The sequence below is a fragment of the Arvicola amphibius genome, chromosome 9 (genome assembly GCF_903992535.2).
Source record: "Arvicola amphibius chromosome 9, mArvAmp1.2, whole genome shotgun sequence".
Taxonomy (NCBI): Eukaryota; Metazoa; Chordata; class Mammalia; order Rodentia; family Cricetidae; genus Arvicola; species Arvicola amphibius.
The window spans coordinates 114,535,870-114,554,603 of record NC_052055.2 but is presented as its reverse complement, the minus strand read 5'-3'; the positions used below and the strand labels follow the sequence as shown (position 1 = coordinate 114,554,603).

Genomic DNA, 18,734 nt, shown 5'->3' with positions numbered 1-18,734 from the left:
AAAAGAATATGTAATAATTCATTCTGACTCTATTATGATCAGATGGCCTAAAGGTGTTCTGTGCTGTCTCTTCTACAAGTCTTGGTAGGAATAACAGTTTCATTGGGGAAGAGATGCTTCTTAAACCGAAAATAAGACAGGTATGTCCATACTCAGATTATAATCTTCAAAGTGATTGCAATTCTTTTGTCTGTGTCCACTTGATTCTAACAATAATGAAAATGAAAATAGTTACAACCTCCCATGGGTCAATAACAGTATTAGAACTAAAGCGAAAAAGACCCTAGAGAGTTAACCTTCAAGTATTCACAACTATAAAAGGTAAGTAGAGTTCGTGGACCACAAGTTGTCCAATATTTGACTGCCCTTGAGAGGTACAAGGGAGTGTAACACTAAGAATGCTACTGATTATGGGGCTTTTCTTATCTTCTGTATATTTAATCATTAGGCTGAGGCTGTTAATCTAGTTGTATATGCCTGTTATGAAGAGATGTTACTGAGTTAAAGGTATAGCTTTCTAAGGTACAACCAAAGTATCTTTGCAGTGCACAGGCAGGCATAATGCTACAGCAGTGGTTCTCAACCTGTGGGTCACGGTCTTCTCTGGGCATCAATCAGCCCTTTCACAGGGTCAAACTTCAGAAATCCTGCATATCACATGTTTACATTACGGTTCATAACAGTAGCAAAATTACAGTTATTAAGTAGCAACAGAAATAATTTTATGGCTGGTGGGGGGGTCACCACAACACGAGGAACTGTGTTAAAGGGTTGCAGTATTAGGAAGGTCGAGAAGCACTGCTCTGCAGGATGGGTCTACACATCCAGATGTGTCTTCAGTGATTACCCAATAGCTGGGTGGAGCTGCTGGTAATGGGGCCAATGCAGTGTGAAGTAATCCTCAACAGCTTATTTTCCTAACGTTTCGGTAGTGAACTTTACAAAGTGTTTATATACTTCTGTCAAGGCACGTGGCTATTATGATCCTTCTGATTTGTGTAAAGCTTTATACAGATTCAAATTTATCCCACTGTCTTTTTAGAGATGATAAGACACAGCTCACATTTAGGGCTTCATCCTGTTGATGCCACACATATCAGGTACAATATCCAGACAAATTTTATTTCCTAGGATATTTTGCAAAAAATTCAATATCCTGGTTTAGTGGGCTCCTGCCTACAACCCGGACACTTGGGAGGCTGAGACAGGAGAATTGGCACAAGTATAAGGTCAGTGTGGACTACATAGTGAATGTGAATTTACTGTGAGTTATGAGTTCAAGGTGACAGAATAAGACCCTTTTTCAAAAGTAATCACACACACATGTATGGACACACATACAAATGCATGCACACATGTACACACACAATACATTCTGGTGTTTTCATTGGGCAACTACACTGCTATTTGAGCTCAAAGGCAGAAACAAACCTACATGAGGTATATGATACAGTCAATATTCATAATTATCTGTGTTCTTTCAAAACATGAATGTTTTCATAATTATAAATCAAATAATATCAATGCATCTTTTATGTAATTTTATCACATTGTGTGTAGAAATCATTCATTTTACATCCTACATCTGTATACATTTAATTTTAATAATGATGAATGTATGATAAATGTTTTCTTTGGATTTTAAATAAGCTATCTAACCAACCTTGACCCATCGAGTGGACCTTCACAAATGCAAAGGAAAGGGTGTTCTTTTCATACAGACAGTGGTCAGCTTGGAGTTTGCCAAGAGGAGGAGCATTTAGGCTTACTGATCTAAATAACCTTTATAGGGCTCATGTGGAAGATAATTCAACTTGATTTCAGCAACAGCCTGTCAGAACCCACTACAAGTTCTCAGGTCTATGACCAGCTGCCACCAGCAGCACCAATTGCCTTTTTAGTGAAAGAGAGAAAACACGTTCAAGAATCCCTGGAAATCAATCACCTTTGATTTGGAGGAAAAACATCTGAAGCAGATGGGCTACCAAGAACAAGTATACTTGCTGATTTTTCTTTTTTAAAAATCTATTCTTGTTAATCAGGAATGAACATTAAATTATTGAAGAATTGTCCCAAATTTTAGAGCCAAGCCAAACCAAAACAAACCAAAACAAAACAAACCAAAAAAAAACCAACAACAAAAAACAATGAATAAAAACACCACCTCAGAGATGACACACTAGCAGTTTTCTCAGGCTTGGTGGACACACAGAAGTAAAGTCAAGCTTCACCCTGGCTGGGACACTTCAGGAAAACACCGGCTGTTTCCTTGAAGTAGCGGAAGCTATATTGGCCATCACAGCTGCTCTCCTGGCACACTGCATAGGGCTATTTTGGAAATGCACCTTTCTCTCTTTAGGTGTGTGTCTTCTCAAATACTACAGTTCTAGGGTCCAATGGATAAAGGATTTTGTTTCAAAAGTAGGGATATCTAGCAGTTAAAATTTATTCAACGGGTTTCATTGGAAAAATAGTTATTTGGTGGCTACATAGAATACATCATGTAACTATATATGTAGATATAATTATGAACAATGTGTATGCTTCATGAAGACAGTGATGCTTAGCTTAGCTTTGATCCCCAGAATTCCAGCTGTTGAGCTCAGGAATATTTTAACAACTATCGCAACTACGGGACTCTCTCCCCATGGGATAAATTTTTACCTGTGGTCTAAAACAAGGAGCAAACATATGAACAAAGAGGGGATAGTTCACCAAGTATAATGTCTCTTCTTTTTGAACATGATTTTATTTTATTTATTAAATGAATCGGATATCAAAGAATATTTTCTTGAAAGGAAGAATCCTAAAATTATAATTAAGGAGATGATGTCATCATATGAAAAGGCTAAATTAAACAGCATTTTAGGCACCTTTGATAAAAATAAGATGTCTTACAAATGTCAAGGGCATGAGATTTATTTTCATCATAAAGAAGGAAACAGAAAGCACCGAGAGAAAGGAATAGAACAGTAACTGAAAACGGGAGAGATTTATCGTCTGAAAGCATACTAATAAGATCAAAACAAGCCAGAACGGAGGGTATCATAAGAAAACCGATAACTACATATTATAGCACCTGAGATTGATTTGAAATCCCTACTGTCTGTCACTTCCTACATTTTGAAGGAACATTTTACCTGGGAAACATTTCTTTCCACCAAATACACAGACTTTAAGAGAGTAATAAGCCCGAGAGAGAGCACTATTGCTTACTGACAACCTGCTGTCTGTTTCTCCCCACTAGAACGTTTACATCAAATGATGGTCAAAAACTTTAGACAAAAGAAAAAAGTAACATCGCCTATCAGCAAAGTCAACAAGCCTTTGGTTTTAGTTGGATCAGTACTTTTCATGCCCATATCGCCCCAGGAAAAACAGAGAAAGTTACTTACTTTTTAAATAAATGAAGGACAAATAATGCTACCTTGAAGTTAAGAAAATTAAGGTAAATCTACTCTATGAGTTAGTGGCGATGATGTTAATTTAAATTAAAAGTGTGGAAGAAAACAGCATTGCATTGAGTTTGGAATTAAAACAGTGGATTCTTCTTTGACGTTCAAATTCTCGTGCTCCACTTGAGGATCATGACCAAGAAAAGAACTGCCCAGTTAAAACAGAAGCAACATTACAATGATGTTGATTGACTGTGAGGTTGCACGTCAATTCCCTCAACAACCCTAACCAACGTTTCCTGGCTCTGGTCACATGTGGTTTCCAAGTCTGTTTTTACTGGAGGGCAGAACGTGTGTAGTTTTGAGATGTCTGTGGGCGGACAGTTTTTTTCTATGTGGCTATACATGTTAGAAACCGACTTCTCGAGTTCTGCTAGGTTTTTCACGTGTCTGAGGACCCCTTTTGGATGTCTGTGAGGTTCCACGTCACACAGCTGTTTGGATGCTGGTGGCTGTGTCGTAGAAGATTTAGTTTCTCTGGCGTGGGTGACACTGGCAGTGCATTTAACGTCTGGGATACAAATGCTGTCTGTGGGTGGAACTGAAGTGGAAGGCGGCAGTGGGCAGAGACGTGGAGCTGGCAGTCGAGGAAGAGGAGGAAGCGATGGTGGTGGAGGTAGAGAAGAGGTCCGGGGGGCGGAAGTGGGAAGAGAAAATGTAAGAAGTTGGGGAGGAGGAGGGTTAGGAGGAGAGAGGGGAAGAGGAAAAGTGGTAAAGGCGACAGGAGGTCGAGGAAGAGGAGGTCGTGGGAGGGAAGCAAGGCTGTTAGGTGGATGGGGAAGGGTTTCAAAGGAGTTCCTCTTTGCTTCCGTATCTACCGTACAAGTCGGGGTCTCTCTCTTAAAACCTAGAGAATTTAAACCACAAGGTCTTGGAGGAGGAAGTTCCAGGGTGCAGTCGGGAGTGACAACGTTCGGTTCTGACCGGAGTTCTACCGCTCTTGAAATAGTCGGCAGAGTTGAGAAAGAAAGGTGAGACCAAGATGAAGAAAAGGAAGAGCTCGTGGACAGAGATTTCAACTGCTCTGTTTGTTGTACGACCAGGGTGTCTCTATGCCCCCTTTCTTTCTCTGACCCGTGGGCATCTTCGGTTGTGAGCATGACGTTGCTGCTACCTCTCGGGGTTGGGTGGGGTCCAGCGCTTTCGCATTCAGCTTTCTGCCTGGTGATCTGCCACTCCACCAGGTCTATGGTCTCTGGTCTGTGCGGAGTTTTCCACATGAGCCTCCTAGGAAAACTCACAGACTGGTTCCACATCCTCTGAATCTTTTCTCGTGGGCCCCTCAGAGACTGACTCTTAACTTGTGATCTGGGTGAAAACAGCTCTTCAAAATCTGTTCTTGGTGACAGGTCGGAATTGGTTGACCTTGGACCTATACTTTCCATATAGAGGGGATTATGGGTGCTTAAATCATCCTCATCGGGAAGAAATGAGAACGTCCTTGCTGGCTTAGGCTGGCTGTCCTTAAGCGGTCCCTCTACATGAGCCGGCTCATGAGACTCAGTGGTACTGGACGAAAAGGCCATCCCATCGTGATGACTGGTCCTGTCTTCTGGGACTGAGTTATTTCCCCTGCTTTGTTCAAAATGGTAGAGAAGGAAAAGACTTGAAAGAGAAGAAGGAGACAGGTTGTGAAACAGCTTTCATGAGAGAGGCTTTCTCATGCCTACCACTCTACTGTACACTACAAAGGCCTAACCGTGCTAAAGCCCTGAAGGGGAACATCACATTCACGCTCTAGTCTAGAAAAGACAAGGAGTTGGGAGAGGCCTGAGATGTTGACATTAAAATATAAATCTCTAGATTGTTGCCTCCCCCCATTAGTTTGATATAGCAAAGTATCTGGGTTCATATCTAATGGTTTGCTCCTGTACAAGTCACTGCTTTGGAGAGTGTAAATAGGCACCTCAATTTTTTTTGTGTGTACCCCAGGAAAAACCTCAGCTTTGACTGTGTACCCCACCTTGCTGGAGGATGCTCAGAGCCTGCTGTTATGCATGGGTCTTGGCAGTATCTCAGTTAGTAACTGCCCGTTATCTTGTATCTCACTAACTCTGGGAGCCAAATATATCCTCTGGTATAAAATCAAATTTGTAAGGCAATACAGAAAGGGATAGCACCTTTCCCAGCTTAGAAGAACGACAGCTTCCAAAGACAGGATGGTAAGTTCTCAGGGAGTTCAGAAATCAGAACTAAGAAATCAGCTTCACCACACAATCCTGAACTAAAATAACTTATTCCCATTTAAACTCTAGGCTTAATTATTTTACAACACAGAAAACATAAATAGAGAGAGGAAAAATGTACATTTTCTGCAAATATAATGTGGATCAAATTTTATTCAAGATCCCCGTTAATGAAAATATTTAGGTTAAAATAAGATTGTTTTGGTATCACTGTATGGTTTGCTCATGCATGAATACTGAGCAAATATCACAGTAGGTGTTCATTCTAATTAAAGTTAAAAAGTTTCAGAGCACCAATCAAGAGCCTGAACTACAAGCCTTGGAAGCCTTCCTTCAGAAAGGTTAGGTAACATGTACTTTACATAGCCCCCAATTAAGTTTGTTCCCAAGCTAAAACATAACAGCAAATTAATTTTGTCAATTGTTTAATGTTTAACATAAAAGAAAATAAAATATAAATATTTTAAATAAGAAATAAATAGTTATTCAGGATGGGGTAATAGATTAGACAATAAAATGATATGTAAGTTAGAAATTTGATGAGAAAAACAGGCATGCTCACAAACAGGCCTGGATTATCAGCCAATCTGAATAATTTAGAAAGCATAGACAAGTGGACCAAAAACAGATAATAAAGACTTTTGCCTTTCCTGAGCTTGGGAAGTGATCTTGAAAACATATCATTTAACCGGACATTGTATAGCCACCAGTTTTGGTGATTACATATAGGTCACTTGTGATAGAAAGAACTCTACGTCTGAGTTAAAGATAGAGATACTTTTGAAACCTCCCCTGCTGAGTATGAGGGCTGTCAAACCAGAAGGGAAGTAGGCGGGGAGGATGAGATTTCCTTTTAAACACAAACGCCTACATCCTACATCGTGACAGATGTGGACCACTGTGCAGACACAATACCGCTCAATCTATCCCATTGCATCTACTTTCTAGCAGCCTTTTATTAAAATGATATTGTTTACTTACTTATGCCTATGATTCCACGGGTGAGAAAGAGGAAACAGGTGACAGGGAGAAAAAGTTTTAGCTGTCATTAATTTGAGGCGATTATGCAATACTAACAGACACTTGCTTTAAACAATAACACATCCAAGAGAGAAAAAACTTGCATGTTTATTTTAAAAAATTTCTTCCCATTTATTCATGAGAATAATGCCTAATAATGTTTCAGATAAAATCTTGTGGCATTTACTCCAGTGTCTTATCATGTAGGAATTTAATTTAACAATCTGTTTGCTAGAGATATATACAATTTATCTCTGCGAAACATCTGTTACCTTAATCATGAAACATAAACCTTAAATAATAATAAGAATCATGAATGTGTCATAACTTTAAAGATTGGTTAGTGTGTGCTGTGTTAGGGAGATGGTACTGGGTTTGGGGAAGAAAGTAAATGTATCAAGTACAGATGAGTATTACTATAGAATGTTAAATTTACATGAAGTTATTAATTACTATGTGAAGATTTGTTTTTTCATAACTGTTTTTTTCTTTTAAAAATAATTGGCAATAATTTCCTTGGAGCTAGTTTATTTTGTGGCTTGCTAGAATCCTTATCAAATATTTTCAATAGAAAAGTGAAGCATTTCTAAAAGTGAGATAAGGTTCAGAATTAAAATGTTTCAATACATAATTGAAAAATCTACTACAACTTTTCAAGTGCAAATAGCCCTTAAAGACTCTTAGTTGCAATTTTCCCTCACAAAACTCTACTGATTGTCTCTCTCTCTCTTTCTCTCTCTCTCTATCATCTATCTATCTATCTATCTATCTATCATCTATCTATCTATCTATCATCTATCTATCTCAGCCATTGTTCTCATGTGTAAATACTGCTAACTTGAAACAAATTCTTTTTTATCTAAACATTGTTGCTGGAAAGAGCTGCTCAGTATAATCAGAGAATCAACTCATATTGGCTCAATTCCTATTTCACCAGTAATTCAATGAGAGCATCATTGCAGACTATGAAAGAGGTGAAAAGACATATTTAAGGAATGAATCCTGTATGCAAATACAATGCTGTGCATTAACATTCATAGGATTTATATACTGCATATTATATCTTAAGTATTAGATATATTTATACAACATAAAATGGCACCCATATACATTTTACAGCTTCATATATAATATTATTAATACTGTCTATACTATTTATGCATCCATCTAAACTGTTTTTTTTCCAGTAGAAACCATTTTCATGATTTTTTGTGATTGCTTTACTACTTTGAGTAAATGCTAGAAACATAAAAGATATATGTTTTTAGTCACTAATAACAAAGTTTCCTGAGTTTATCTCTCGTCAAAATTGTATAGTATACTTGATTGCTTATTATGTCCCAAAGTAGTTACTCTTGAAGCTTTATAATAAATACAAATTAAATCAGACTGCGTGGGTTGTATCATTTGACAGAAACAGTTGCAAAGTCTCAGCTATACATTAATAAGCTCTGTCAAAATGTCTGGCTTGAAATTGCTTAGGAATTCCACAGTGTGGTGGTGGGAACCACAGCTGCTTCCAGAGCAATACTGCTCGCAGACTGTTCAGAACACACTGTGTCATTTAACAGTTCAGATTTAAGTTTTCCTTTCTATAAAAGCCTACAGTAGTATCTTAAGAATGCCTGGTTTTTAAACTATAAAATTTGGCTTTGACTGACAAATGGGAGGTTTTTTTTTCTTTATCTTTCTGCTTGTTTTTTTTTTCTTATCTCAAATCAGGAATTACCATCTTATACCATTTAGATTTTTTTTATGATTTCCTATTTGGTTGCTTTTTAGAAATCTATAATTTTGTTGAGAAAATTGTCCCAATATCATTAAGCCTGGGAGATTAAATATAATATTCAAACTCTATTCTGCAGCTGTATGCTAACATGGATGCTGCCTTTTAAAAAATACATTTTTTTCTGTATTTTTTTTCCTTGATTTGCTTGCTTTTTATTATTGGCTACAGTTTTCCAACCTAACTTTTCAATTATTTTCTACTTAATAATAAATGATAAAGTATAATAGGCTTACAGCTGTTTTCTGCATAGGCTTAGAACTAGCTTGACTCAGCGCATCCACTTCACCCAACGCAGCTGGTCCCCCTGTTACTCACATGGTGCTGTCTCCCAGCTCCTCATAGAGATGTGGCCCTGGAGGTGGTGGTGGTGGTGGTGCCACAGGCACAGGAGCTGCAGGCTTGGCTGCAGGCATGGCAGACTGGATTCTTGCAGTCTTGGTGCACTCAGCCTGGCGTCTTGAGTAGAGTAAGGTTGTCTTGTAAAACTCAGTTTAGAATCCAAAAACAATCAATAGGCTATTGTTTAAATAATGAGGTCTTTTATCAGTGGGACCCACTTAAATTAGGAACAAATATTTGAACTAATAAATTGACATAAGAGAATAACCTCATGTTCAATATGCAAATGTTTTCCCCTTGAATAAACAGTATAATTCACAGAAATATTTTCAAATTAAGCTAATTTCTACTAATGTTCATGTCAGTGATGTTAGAGGTGATCTACGGTTTTAAATGTCACAGACGTATTTAATGTCTTTCTTAGAATTAAGGCATCAAATTGTAAAAATGATTAGAATACACCTTACCTTTCATGTTACTGCTCTGTATAACAAATGGTCTAAAATCAGCTTACACACACACACACACACACACACACACACACTCACGCACACGCACACGCACACGCACACACACACAGAGTTCAAAATCTTAAGCTCAAATAAGCACTAAGAAAATAATACACAGATCAGGATGATATGACTACTTGATCAATATAATCTGTGAGTTCTCATTTTCTATTACATAAATTCATGTGCAAAAATATTCATAATTATACTTACACTTTAAACCTGATTGGAAAGCAGTGTGTAGGGGGAAGAGAGAGCGGCATTAGAAACACTGTACTAACGGATTTCTAACATGACTTTCTATAAATTACGAACAATTTACTGATTCACATCATAATGCCACAGTAGCAGGGGAAGGAAGGACTTTAATTTGGTGAGTGGATGAGCAGAGTCTTACAAGTTATTAAAACATTCATCACAAAGAAAGAAATAGGTGAACTGAAGTGAGTAAGAAAAACTGAATTAAAACACAGACCTGTGAGTTTCAAATCTCATGAGAAAACAGAATCTTGAGGATGGCCTGATATTTGTAAGGGTTTTTTTTCCCCCATTGGAGGAATATTGATTTTACTGGTATCAGAATGTGATATACTCCTTTAAAGAATAGCTGAATGATAAAAGAGAAAGAACACTTCAAGATGTGAGAGATAGCCAATAAGAAGCTAGAGCAAATGGGCCAAGCAGTGTTTTAATTAATACAGTTTCTGTGTGGTTATTTGGGGGCTAAGCTAGCCGGGTGGCCAGGACTAACCAGCGGGCCCTCATCCTTGCAACAAACACTACAGAATAAATGTGGAAATTAATACTGATTTCTTTCAGTACTGTTTATGAGGAACATTTAATATAATATATAATATATAATAATTGATTTGTTAAGAAAACATTAACCTTAGCTTGTATCAGCCCAAATGTTATGTTTGCAAGGCCACATGACCTTTGTTATAAAATTATCTGTGAAACGTCTTCGCATGGAACACATCTTGGATTCAAGGTGGAATTAACTCACTGCATTCAGTTTAAGAGAAAATTATTTAGTGATTAAAAAGAAGGTATGATGACCTAATTTTGACCGTCAACTTGACACCCCTGGGAAGGTGGAAAACTCATTAAGAAATTGCTTCTATTAAACCGGCTTGTGGGTGCTTGTATTTGTTTTTCCCCCTCAACATCTCACAAGTTAGAAACATTTTGGAAGAAAGAAACTCAATGAGTAATATGCTTCCATCAGATTACCCATAGGTAAGTCTATGGGGCATTTTCTTGATGGATGATTGAGGTAGGTGAGCTCAGCTTATGGAATGTAGTGTCATTCCTGAGAATGTATGTTTGATTGTATAAGAAAGATGGCTGGACATGAGCCTGGAATCAAGTCAGCAGGTAGAACTCCTCCAATGCCTCTGTTTCAGTTCCCGCCTCCAGGTTCCTGTTTTGAGCTTCAGTCCTGGCTTCCCTGGATTATGTTTTATAATCCGTAAACCAAATAATCCTCTTCCTTCTCCAAATTGGTTTTGGTCAGTGTTTTATCACAGCAACAAAAAGCAGGTGAGGACAGAAAGGTTTCGGTGTAAGAATACAGCAGGAGCATCTTAATACTTTCTCTGGAGGTATTTTAAATAATGGATAGCTTTTCTGCCATTATTTGCTATATGCCAAACATTTATAAAATTTATTGTAATCATTCATCATTTACGTTTTGTGGCACCCTAAGGGCGACTTCTCCTGTTCATCAACTCTTCATTTTTTAAAGTGGCTGCCAGTAGGGACGCGTTACTAATTTCTCACACCTGCTATTAGGCCCACTGTATTTCTTGCTTACCTCATTGCAATGCTTCAAATACTTAAATACCGTGACTACCTCACAGGTCTTAAATAGTTTTCATGTATGGATAATCCAAATCGAATGTATTTTACTGTAGGAAGAGACTCTATCTAGCCATCCTGTTTATGATAAGATATGCCCTAGCAGGGGGCGCCAGAAGGAGAGAAGCCACATCAAAAGCCACAGGTGTGGTGTTGAGAGTTTACCACGATTTTGGCAACATTCTATTGTCTTCATAGAGGAAAACGTAGCTACAAGGATTAACAACAACAACAACAACATGAAATGATAGAACAATTAACAGGACAATATCTGGCCAGGTTAGAGACCCTGAAATATTTTTCTTGAATCTGGCTAAAGAGGGACTCTGATATCATCTTGCACTGCTTTCTCTCTGGGGGATTTTCTTGAGAGCTTTTGGCTTTCAGAAGAGAACGCACAAAGCCGGGAAGATAATAGCCCTGTTAGCAAAGACTTATTAGGAGCAAAGGGCACTAAGAAATGTATAGCAAGTCTGCGGTGTTGCCCATGAGGAAGGCGTGTTGGTACAGGCAGAAAAACACAACGACGGAATAGCTACACCATGGACATTGTTGTTCCAGAGGCTCCTTTACCAGGCAGCTTCCCGAATACCTTCCTGAGAATATCCACTGAGCGTCTCCCATACTCACTGTCGGTAGCTCACTAAGACAACCAAGATGGCCGGGATGCAGCAGAGGATGATGATGAAGGCCAAAGCCAGCAAGGCCCCTTCCGTGTACCCTAAGCTTTCCCCTCGCTTCTTGATGCTTGTCACGGCCTCAGGAGTCCGGATCTCCAGAATGCGTCCTCCTTCCCCGTAATAAGGTTGGAAGTCTTTATTGATATCGAGCAGTTTGCCGTCCAGGAATCTTTATTGTGAGACAAATTGAAAAACTAATTACATTAGAAGAGCACAGATGATTTGGAATTAAAATACATCTTTGAAGTCGTCTGATATTTTGAATTTAAAAAGCCAACTGTGGGGCTGGAGAGATGGCTCAGTGGTTAAGAGCACTGACTGCTCTTCCAGAGGTCCTGAGTTCAATTCCCAGCAACCACATGATGGCTCACAACCATCTGTAATGAGATCTGTGCCCTCTTCTGGCCAGCAGGCACACATGTAGACAGAACACTGTATACTAAATAAATAAATAAACTTTAAAAAAAAAAAAAGCCAACTGTGTGTGAGGAATAGTATTATTAACTTAAGCCCCAGGAAGCAAGCACACTAGTGAGGGATTGCTTAGTTAAGGTGAGCCTCTGAGAATGTCTTCATTACACAGAGAAAGGAGGACCTGCCCACTGTGGGTGGGACTGTTCTTTAGACCGGGGAAACTGGATTACATATCAGGAGATAGTGTGCACAGACCACGTGTGTTGGTTACTCTCTTCGGACCGTGGACGCACTGTGGTTAGCTCTGTCCTCATCCAGCCTCAGTGACTTCTCCACCATGAGCGTCTATAACCTGGAACTGTGTGCCAAGGAAACCATTCACCCCCTTAAGTTGCTTTTATTGGAGTTTCTTTACCATAGCAACAAGAAGCGAAACTGCTGATAGTAATTATACACTCTTTATCCCCTCCCCCCCCAAAGCAAGAAGGGATTGTGAACACCGTCACAGTAAATAAAAATTAAAGTTTAAAGAGATAAACAGGTCTAGCCTTACTCATGACAGGATACAGGGGAAGAGAGTGCAGTTATATAAGTTACATGTCAATTAAGGAAAGAAAAATACACGCTGAGCATGGTGGTACATAGTGGCAATCACAGAGTGGGGGAGGTTGACATGGAGGGTCATCAACTCCAGCTGTGAGTTCCCAATGGTCTGAGGGTCAATATTCATTTAGAAGCTACATATTTTCATTCTTTAAAACATTATTTATTTATTTTACATCCCAGCTGCAGTCCCCCCTCCCCTTCCCAGTCCTTTCCCTATCCCTTCTCTGTTCCTACCCCCATCCACTCCTCCCCTGTCTCCGTCCAGGAAAGGGCAGGCCTCCCATGAGTATCAACAAAACATGGCATACCAAGTTGCAGCAAGACTGAGTACCTCCCCATGCATTGAGGCTAGGCAAGATGACCAAGAGTTTGAAAAGGGTCCCAAAAGCCAGTAAAAGAGTCAGAGACCTGACCCCTTTGACTTCTGTGGTCCCTTTCCCTCCTCTTCTGCACAATTTCCTGAACTCTGCCCAATGTTTGTCCAAGGGTCTGCATCCTTTTCCATCAGTTGCTGGACAACTCCCCTCTGATTGGTTAGGCACCAATTCAGTCACTGGAGATGGCTGGATTAGAGTATTATCTGCTCTTGCGAGGAGTCTAAAATGGGTTATCCTTACAGATTCCTGGAAGATTCCCCTGCACTAGGTTTTTATCTGACCACCACCCCCACCCACTTCCACTAACTTTTCTTTCTTTCTTTTTTCTTTTTTTATTGCTGTAGCTCTGTAGTAGAGCTTGAAATCAGGAATGGTATACCTCTGAAAGTTCTTTTATTGTGTAGGATTGTTTTAGCTTTCTTGGATCTCTTGTTTTTTTTCATATGAAGACCAAGGTTTGTAAAGAATTGTATTGGGATTTTAATGGGAATTGAATTGACTCTGCTTTGGTAAGATGGCATTGTTTACTATGTTAATCCTTCTGGTCCATGAGCATGGGAAATCATCCCATATTCTGATATCTTCTCCAATTTCTTTCTTCAAAGACTTGAAGTCCCTGTCATACAGGTCTTTTTACTTGCTTAGAATTACACCAAGAAATGTAAAGGGTGTTGATTCTCTGATTTCTTTCTCAGCCTATTTATCATTTGTATATAGGAGGGCTGCTGATTTGTTTTTGAATTAATCTTGTATGTAGCCACTTGACTAAAGGTGTTTATTAGCTGTAGGAGTTCCTTGGTAGAGTTTTTATGGTCACTTATGCATAGTATCGTATCATCTGCAAATAATACTTTGAATTCTTCCTTTCCCATCTGTATCCCCTTGATTTCCTTTAGTTATCTTATTGTTCTAGCTAGAAGTACTATATTGAATAGATATGGAGAGAGTGGACAACCTTGTCTTGTTCCTGATTTTAGTGAAATTGCCTTGAGTTTCTCTCCATTTAATTTGATGTTGGCTGTCAGCTTTCTGTATTATGTTTAGGTATATCACTTGTATCCCTGATTCCTCCAAGATTTTTATCATGAAGGGGTGTTGGATTTTGTCAAAGACTTTTTCAGTATCTAACTAGATGATCATATGGTTTTTTCCCTTCAGTTTATTTATATGGTGGATTACACTGACAGATATTCGTATGTTGAACCATCCCTGCATATCTGGGATGAAGCTTTATTGGTCATGGTGGATAATCTTTTTGATGTGTTCTTAGATTAGGTTTGCCAGTGTATTCTATTGAGTATTTTTGGATCAACATTAAGTGAAATTGGTCTGTAATTCTCTTTCTTTCTTGAGTCTTTGCGTAGCTTGGATATCAGGGTGACTGTGGCCTTATAGAATGATTTTGGCAATGTTTCATGTCTTTCTATTTTGTGGAATAATCTGAAGAGCAATGATATTAGCTTTTGTTTGAACATCTGGTAAAATTCTGCATTTAAACCATCCGACCCTACACTTTTTTTAGTTGGGAAACTTTTAATGACTGCTTCTATTTCTTTAGGGATTATTGATCTACTTAAATTGTTAATCTGATCTTGATTCAACTTTGTTAAGTGATATCTCTCAAGATATTTGTCCATTTTTTTTACATTTTTCAATTTTGTGGCATACAGGATTTTGAAGTATGACCTAATGATTCTCTGGAGTTCCTCAGAGTCTGTTGTTATGTCCCCCTTTTCATTTTTGATTTTGTTGATTTGGATATTCTCTCTCTGCCTTTTAGTTAGTTTGGATAAGGGTTTATCTATTTTGTTCATTTTTCTTGAAGAACCAACTCTTTGTTTCATTGATTCTTTGTATTGTTCTGTTTGTTTCAATTTCATTGATTTCAGCCCTTAGTTTGATTATTTCCTGTCATCTACTCCTCTTAGGTGTGTCTCTTTCTTTTCATTTTAGAGCTTTTGGATGTGCTGTTAAGAGGCTAGTATGAGATCTCTCCAAATTCTTCATGAAGGCACTCAATGCTATGAACTTTTCTCTTATCGCCACGTTCACCGTGTCCTTTAAGTATGGGTATGATGTGCCTTCATTTTTACTGAATTCTAAGAAGTCTTTAATTTCTTTCTTTGTTTCTTCTTTGACCCAGTGGAAACTCAGTAGAGAGTTGCTCAGTTTCCATGAGTTCGTAGGCTTTCTGTTGTTTCTGTTTCTGAAAATCTAGCTTTAATCCATGGTGGTCAAGATACAGGGTGTTATTTCAATTTTTTATATATGTTGAGACTTGCTTTGTGGGGAGGATATGGTCAGTTTTGGAAAAGGTTCCATGAGGTGCTGAGAAGAAGATATATTCTTTTGTGTTTGGGTGAAATGTTCTGTAGGTATCTATTAAGTACATTTGAGTCAAAACATCTGTTAGTTCCATTATTGTGTTCTTACGCCAGCATTTAGGCATCTGGATTTGGGATGATTTATAGTTCTAGGTGTTGATTCCTGCATTTGTCTTTGTTAGATGGGTATTTTGTTCCTTGGTTTCTCTTTCTTCTCTGATCTTCTGGCCAAAATGTGGGCCCTAGCATGGAGCTCATGGGAGGGGTGAATTCTGGGATTATTGAGTGGGTTTTAAGGAGTGTTTTTGGGCAGTGGGTGGTATCTTACTTGGGGTCCCAAACTCTTGCCTGCCTCTGGTAAATCTGAAGACTTTTTCCAAAGTAGTTGGCCAGGACACGGGGTCCAGGGGAAGGGGTGCAGTCTAAGGTTGATGGACAAGCTTAAAGGGGTTCAGAGGGCAATGGGTGGTGTTTTTCCTGGGGTCCATAGGACCACTCTGGCCTCTGGTAAAGCTGCCAGGGAAGTGGGTCCTAGTGCAGAGCCCAGGGAAGGGGATGCAGTTTGGTCACTACCTATTTTCTTAACCAAAAATTATATACTATATAAACACATACATAATATATAATATACAATAATAAAATGTATATAAATATATATTAATGGGGGTTCATACAAAGAGACAGACATTACACCCAGGGCTCTGACAATAAATTTGCTAATTATTATTATTACTAGTTTTGTTTCCTATTTTTTTTTTTGGTTTTTTGAGACAGGGTTTCTCTGCAGCTTTAGAGCCTATCCTGGAACTAGCTCTTGTAGACCAGGCTGGTCTCGAACTCACAGAGATCCGCCTGCCTCTGCCTCCCGAGTGCTGGGATTAAAGGCGTGCGCCACCACCGCCCGGCTTTGTTTCCTATTTTTTGACCAAAGAATTCAACATCCTCAGATTCTTTGTTTTCAGATGATGAAAAGCTGAGAGAATAACCTTATTGTCTATGGCCTATGGCTGGGTGTTGAGTAACACGTATATTATCTCTGAATAATTTTTAAAGCATGATTTCCATTCCTATAATTTTAATGCTAATATCTGCATTTTGGGTCTTGGAACGTGAGTATGTGTGCTATTTATGAAAAATTCATAGTTTTAAAATGGCTAGTGTTACTCAGGTAGTAGTTTAGGAAAATTCTAAATGCCAGATATTATCTTTTCAAAATATTATTTTCATTTTCCATTTCCTTTTGTGGTTTGCTCTCAGATATTTTATCCTAAATTGCTCATGAACACAGTTCAAATTACACCCCAATCATTTCAGTTTTTGCCATCAGTTAGGATCCTTAAGATGCAGACATACTTCTAAAATCCTGAAATTTATTATCAAAATTAAAATAAATTTATATAGAAAATAAAGGAAACAGGTAGATAAAAACTAGGGAAAGATGTATTGAGAATACTTGTCAGGAAGAATATATGCATGGCTCTGAAAATCTAGATTAGACTCATGAATTGTGTTTACATATCGATGTGTTTTGATTTCTTCCCAGCAATCCTCAGGACACTAGGTGTCGCTATAATCCAGCAAAAATCTGGACACGGCCTTAAGATAATTAGAGCAGATTAACAGCCAATGAAAACAATGTAATGACATTCTATTAAGGATTTTAGGCTTTCTCTCCTTTATTGTTGTTCTTTCTGTCCTCCTCCTCCTCTTTTCCCTCCTCCTTGCCTTCCTAGCCCTTCCTTTTTCTCTTCTTCCCTTTCTCTGGAAATTCAGCTGTCGTACAGAATACAGAGCACGTGACTGTGAGTTTCCCTTTACCGAGCCCTCCCGAGTCAGGAGGACAGCAGACACTGTTTTTCTTTTTACAACAGAACTGTGAGAAGACACGATGTCTTCCTAACCTTCAAAACTGCTGAAGTCATTGCAGGCAACCTCCTCCACCATCGCCTGTGTCTCCCTCCTAGTCTCTGTCTTGCACCGGGAGAATGAGGTTCCTATGAGTGCTGTGGGAGCTCCTGATTTTAGCTGACTCCTGCTGCCCCGGGTTTCTGGCTTCGGTCCAGTCTGCGCAGGACTTGGAAGCGGTGTGTGGTGATACCACATCTCCCTCTGCTTTCACTTCTATGTCACTTTAACAACATTGAAGTAGTTTTTAAACTTTATTATCCTTCATTAAGAATTAGGTATAGGCCGGGCGGTGGTGGCGCACGCCTTTAATCCCAGCACTCGGGAGGCAGAGGCAGGTGGATCTCTGAGTTCGAGGCCAGCCTGGTCTACAAGAGCTAGTTCCAGGACAGGCTCTAGAAACTACAGGGAAACCCTGTCTCGAAAAACCAAAAAAAAAAAAAAAAAAAAGAATTAGGTATAGGTGCTCCAGTTACTGCATGGCTTACTATAATAAAATAAAAAACAACTTACTTAAAAAGCTCATTTCTGTCGATGGCTCTGTTGGTCTGGGGGTCGATGGCATAGACAGTCAGATCGCACTTGCTATAGTCTTCTAAGGAGAAGGCGTCTCCATGGCGACGGGCACCAATGGACTCTACCACAACCTTGGCACCAGGAATTTGCTCCTGAACATAGCGATCCAAAATCCTATATAAAAAATAACACATAAATATGACATTCTGATTGATTTAGTGAGGATTAAAAAAAAATCCACCTCAATGTGAAATGACATTTAGTAAATGATAGCTGGTGGTGCTCATGTTTACTATGTAGGAACCATTGGGCAGAGTCTATATGGGTTTTCAGCATTCAACTCTCAATGATTCTGGAGGATGAATAAGCGTAAGAGGTTATCAATCATGTGGATTTATGATATCTTTGAGTGCTTACTTGGCTCATGGGAAATGTCAGCTCTATCGCACAAACGAAGCTGTCGCTGGTTTAAAGGAGACACAGGACACTGGGACTCTCTACTCATATTGTTGATATCATAAATGACCCCTCTACAGGAGCATGTGATACTAGCAACATGTTACACTGGAGGAATAGAACACCAGCTTTCCCAAGGACACAATGGTCCTCAGATTATGGTCACAATGGAAGAATGTAGACATGTTTAGTGAGTTTACAAGACTAAATATTTCATGAACACCCCAGAAGCTAGTAAGGATTAATATAAAACACTTAAAAGATGTATTATTATCTTCTACGGAAAAAGAAATATTTG

General features: G+C 38.8%; 1 protein-coding gene across 12 annotated transcripts in view; it reads right to left on the bottom strand.

Annotated features, from left to right (window-relative positions):
• Window positions 1-18,734, bottom strand: part of Pcdh15 (protocadherin related 15) — a 535,963-nt gene that overhangs the window by 9,770 nt on the left and 507,459 nt on the right. For 4 of the 12 annotated variants that reach the window (XM_038341586.1, XM_038341587.1, XM_038341593.1 and 1 more), the window contains 6 exons: window positions 17,978-18,154; window positions 11,789-12,007; window positions 9,512-9,520; window positions 8,766-8,906; window positions 6,623-6,628; window positions 3,629-5,060 (listed from right to left, as the gene is read on the bottom strand). In XM_038341586.1, coding sequence (XP_038197514.1) covers window positions 3,629-5,060; window positions 6,623-6,628; window positions 8,766-8,906; window positions 9,512-9,520; window positions 11,789-12,007; window positions 17,978-18,154 — 1,984 coding nt within the window. Of the gene's footprint in view, window positions 1-3,628; window positions 5,061-6,622; window positions 6,629-8,765; window positions 8,907-9,511; window positions 9,521-11,788; window positions 12,008-17,977; window positions 18,155-18,734 lie in introns of those variants that run through there. The other 8 variants (XM_038341596.1, XM_038341597.1, XM_038341595.1 and 5 more) reach the window with 4 other exon arrangements.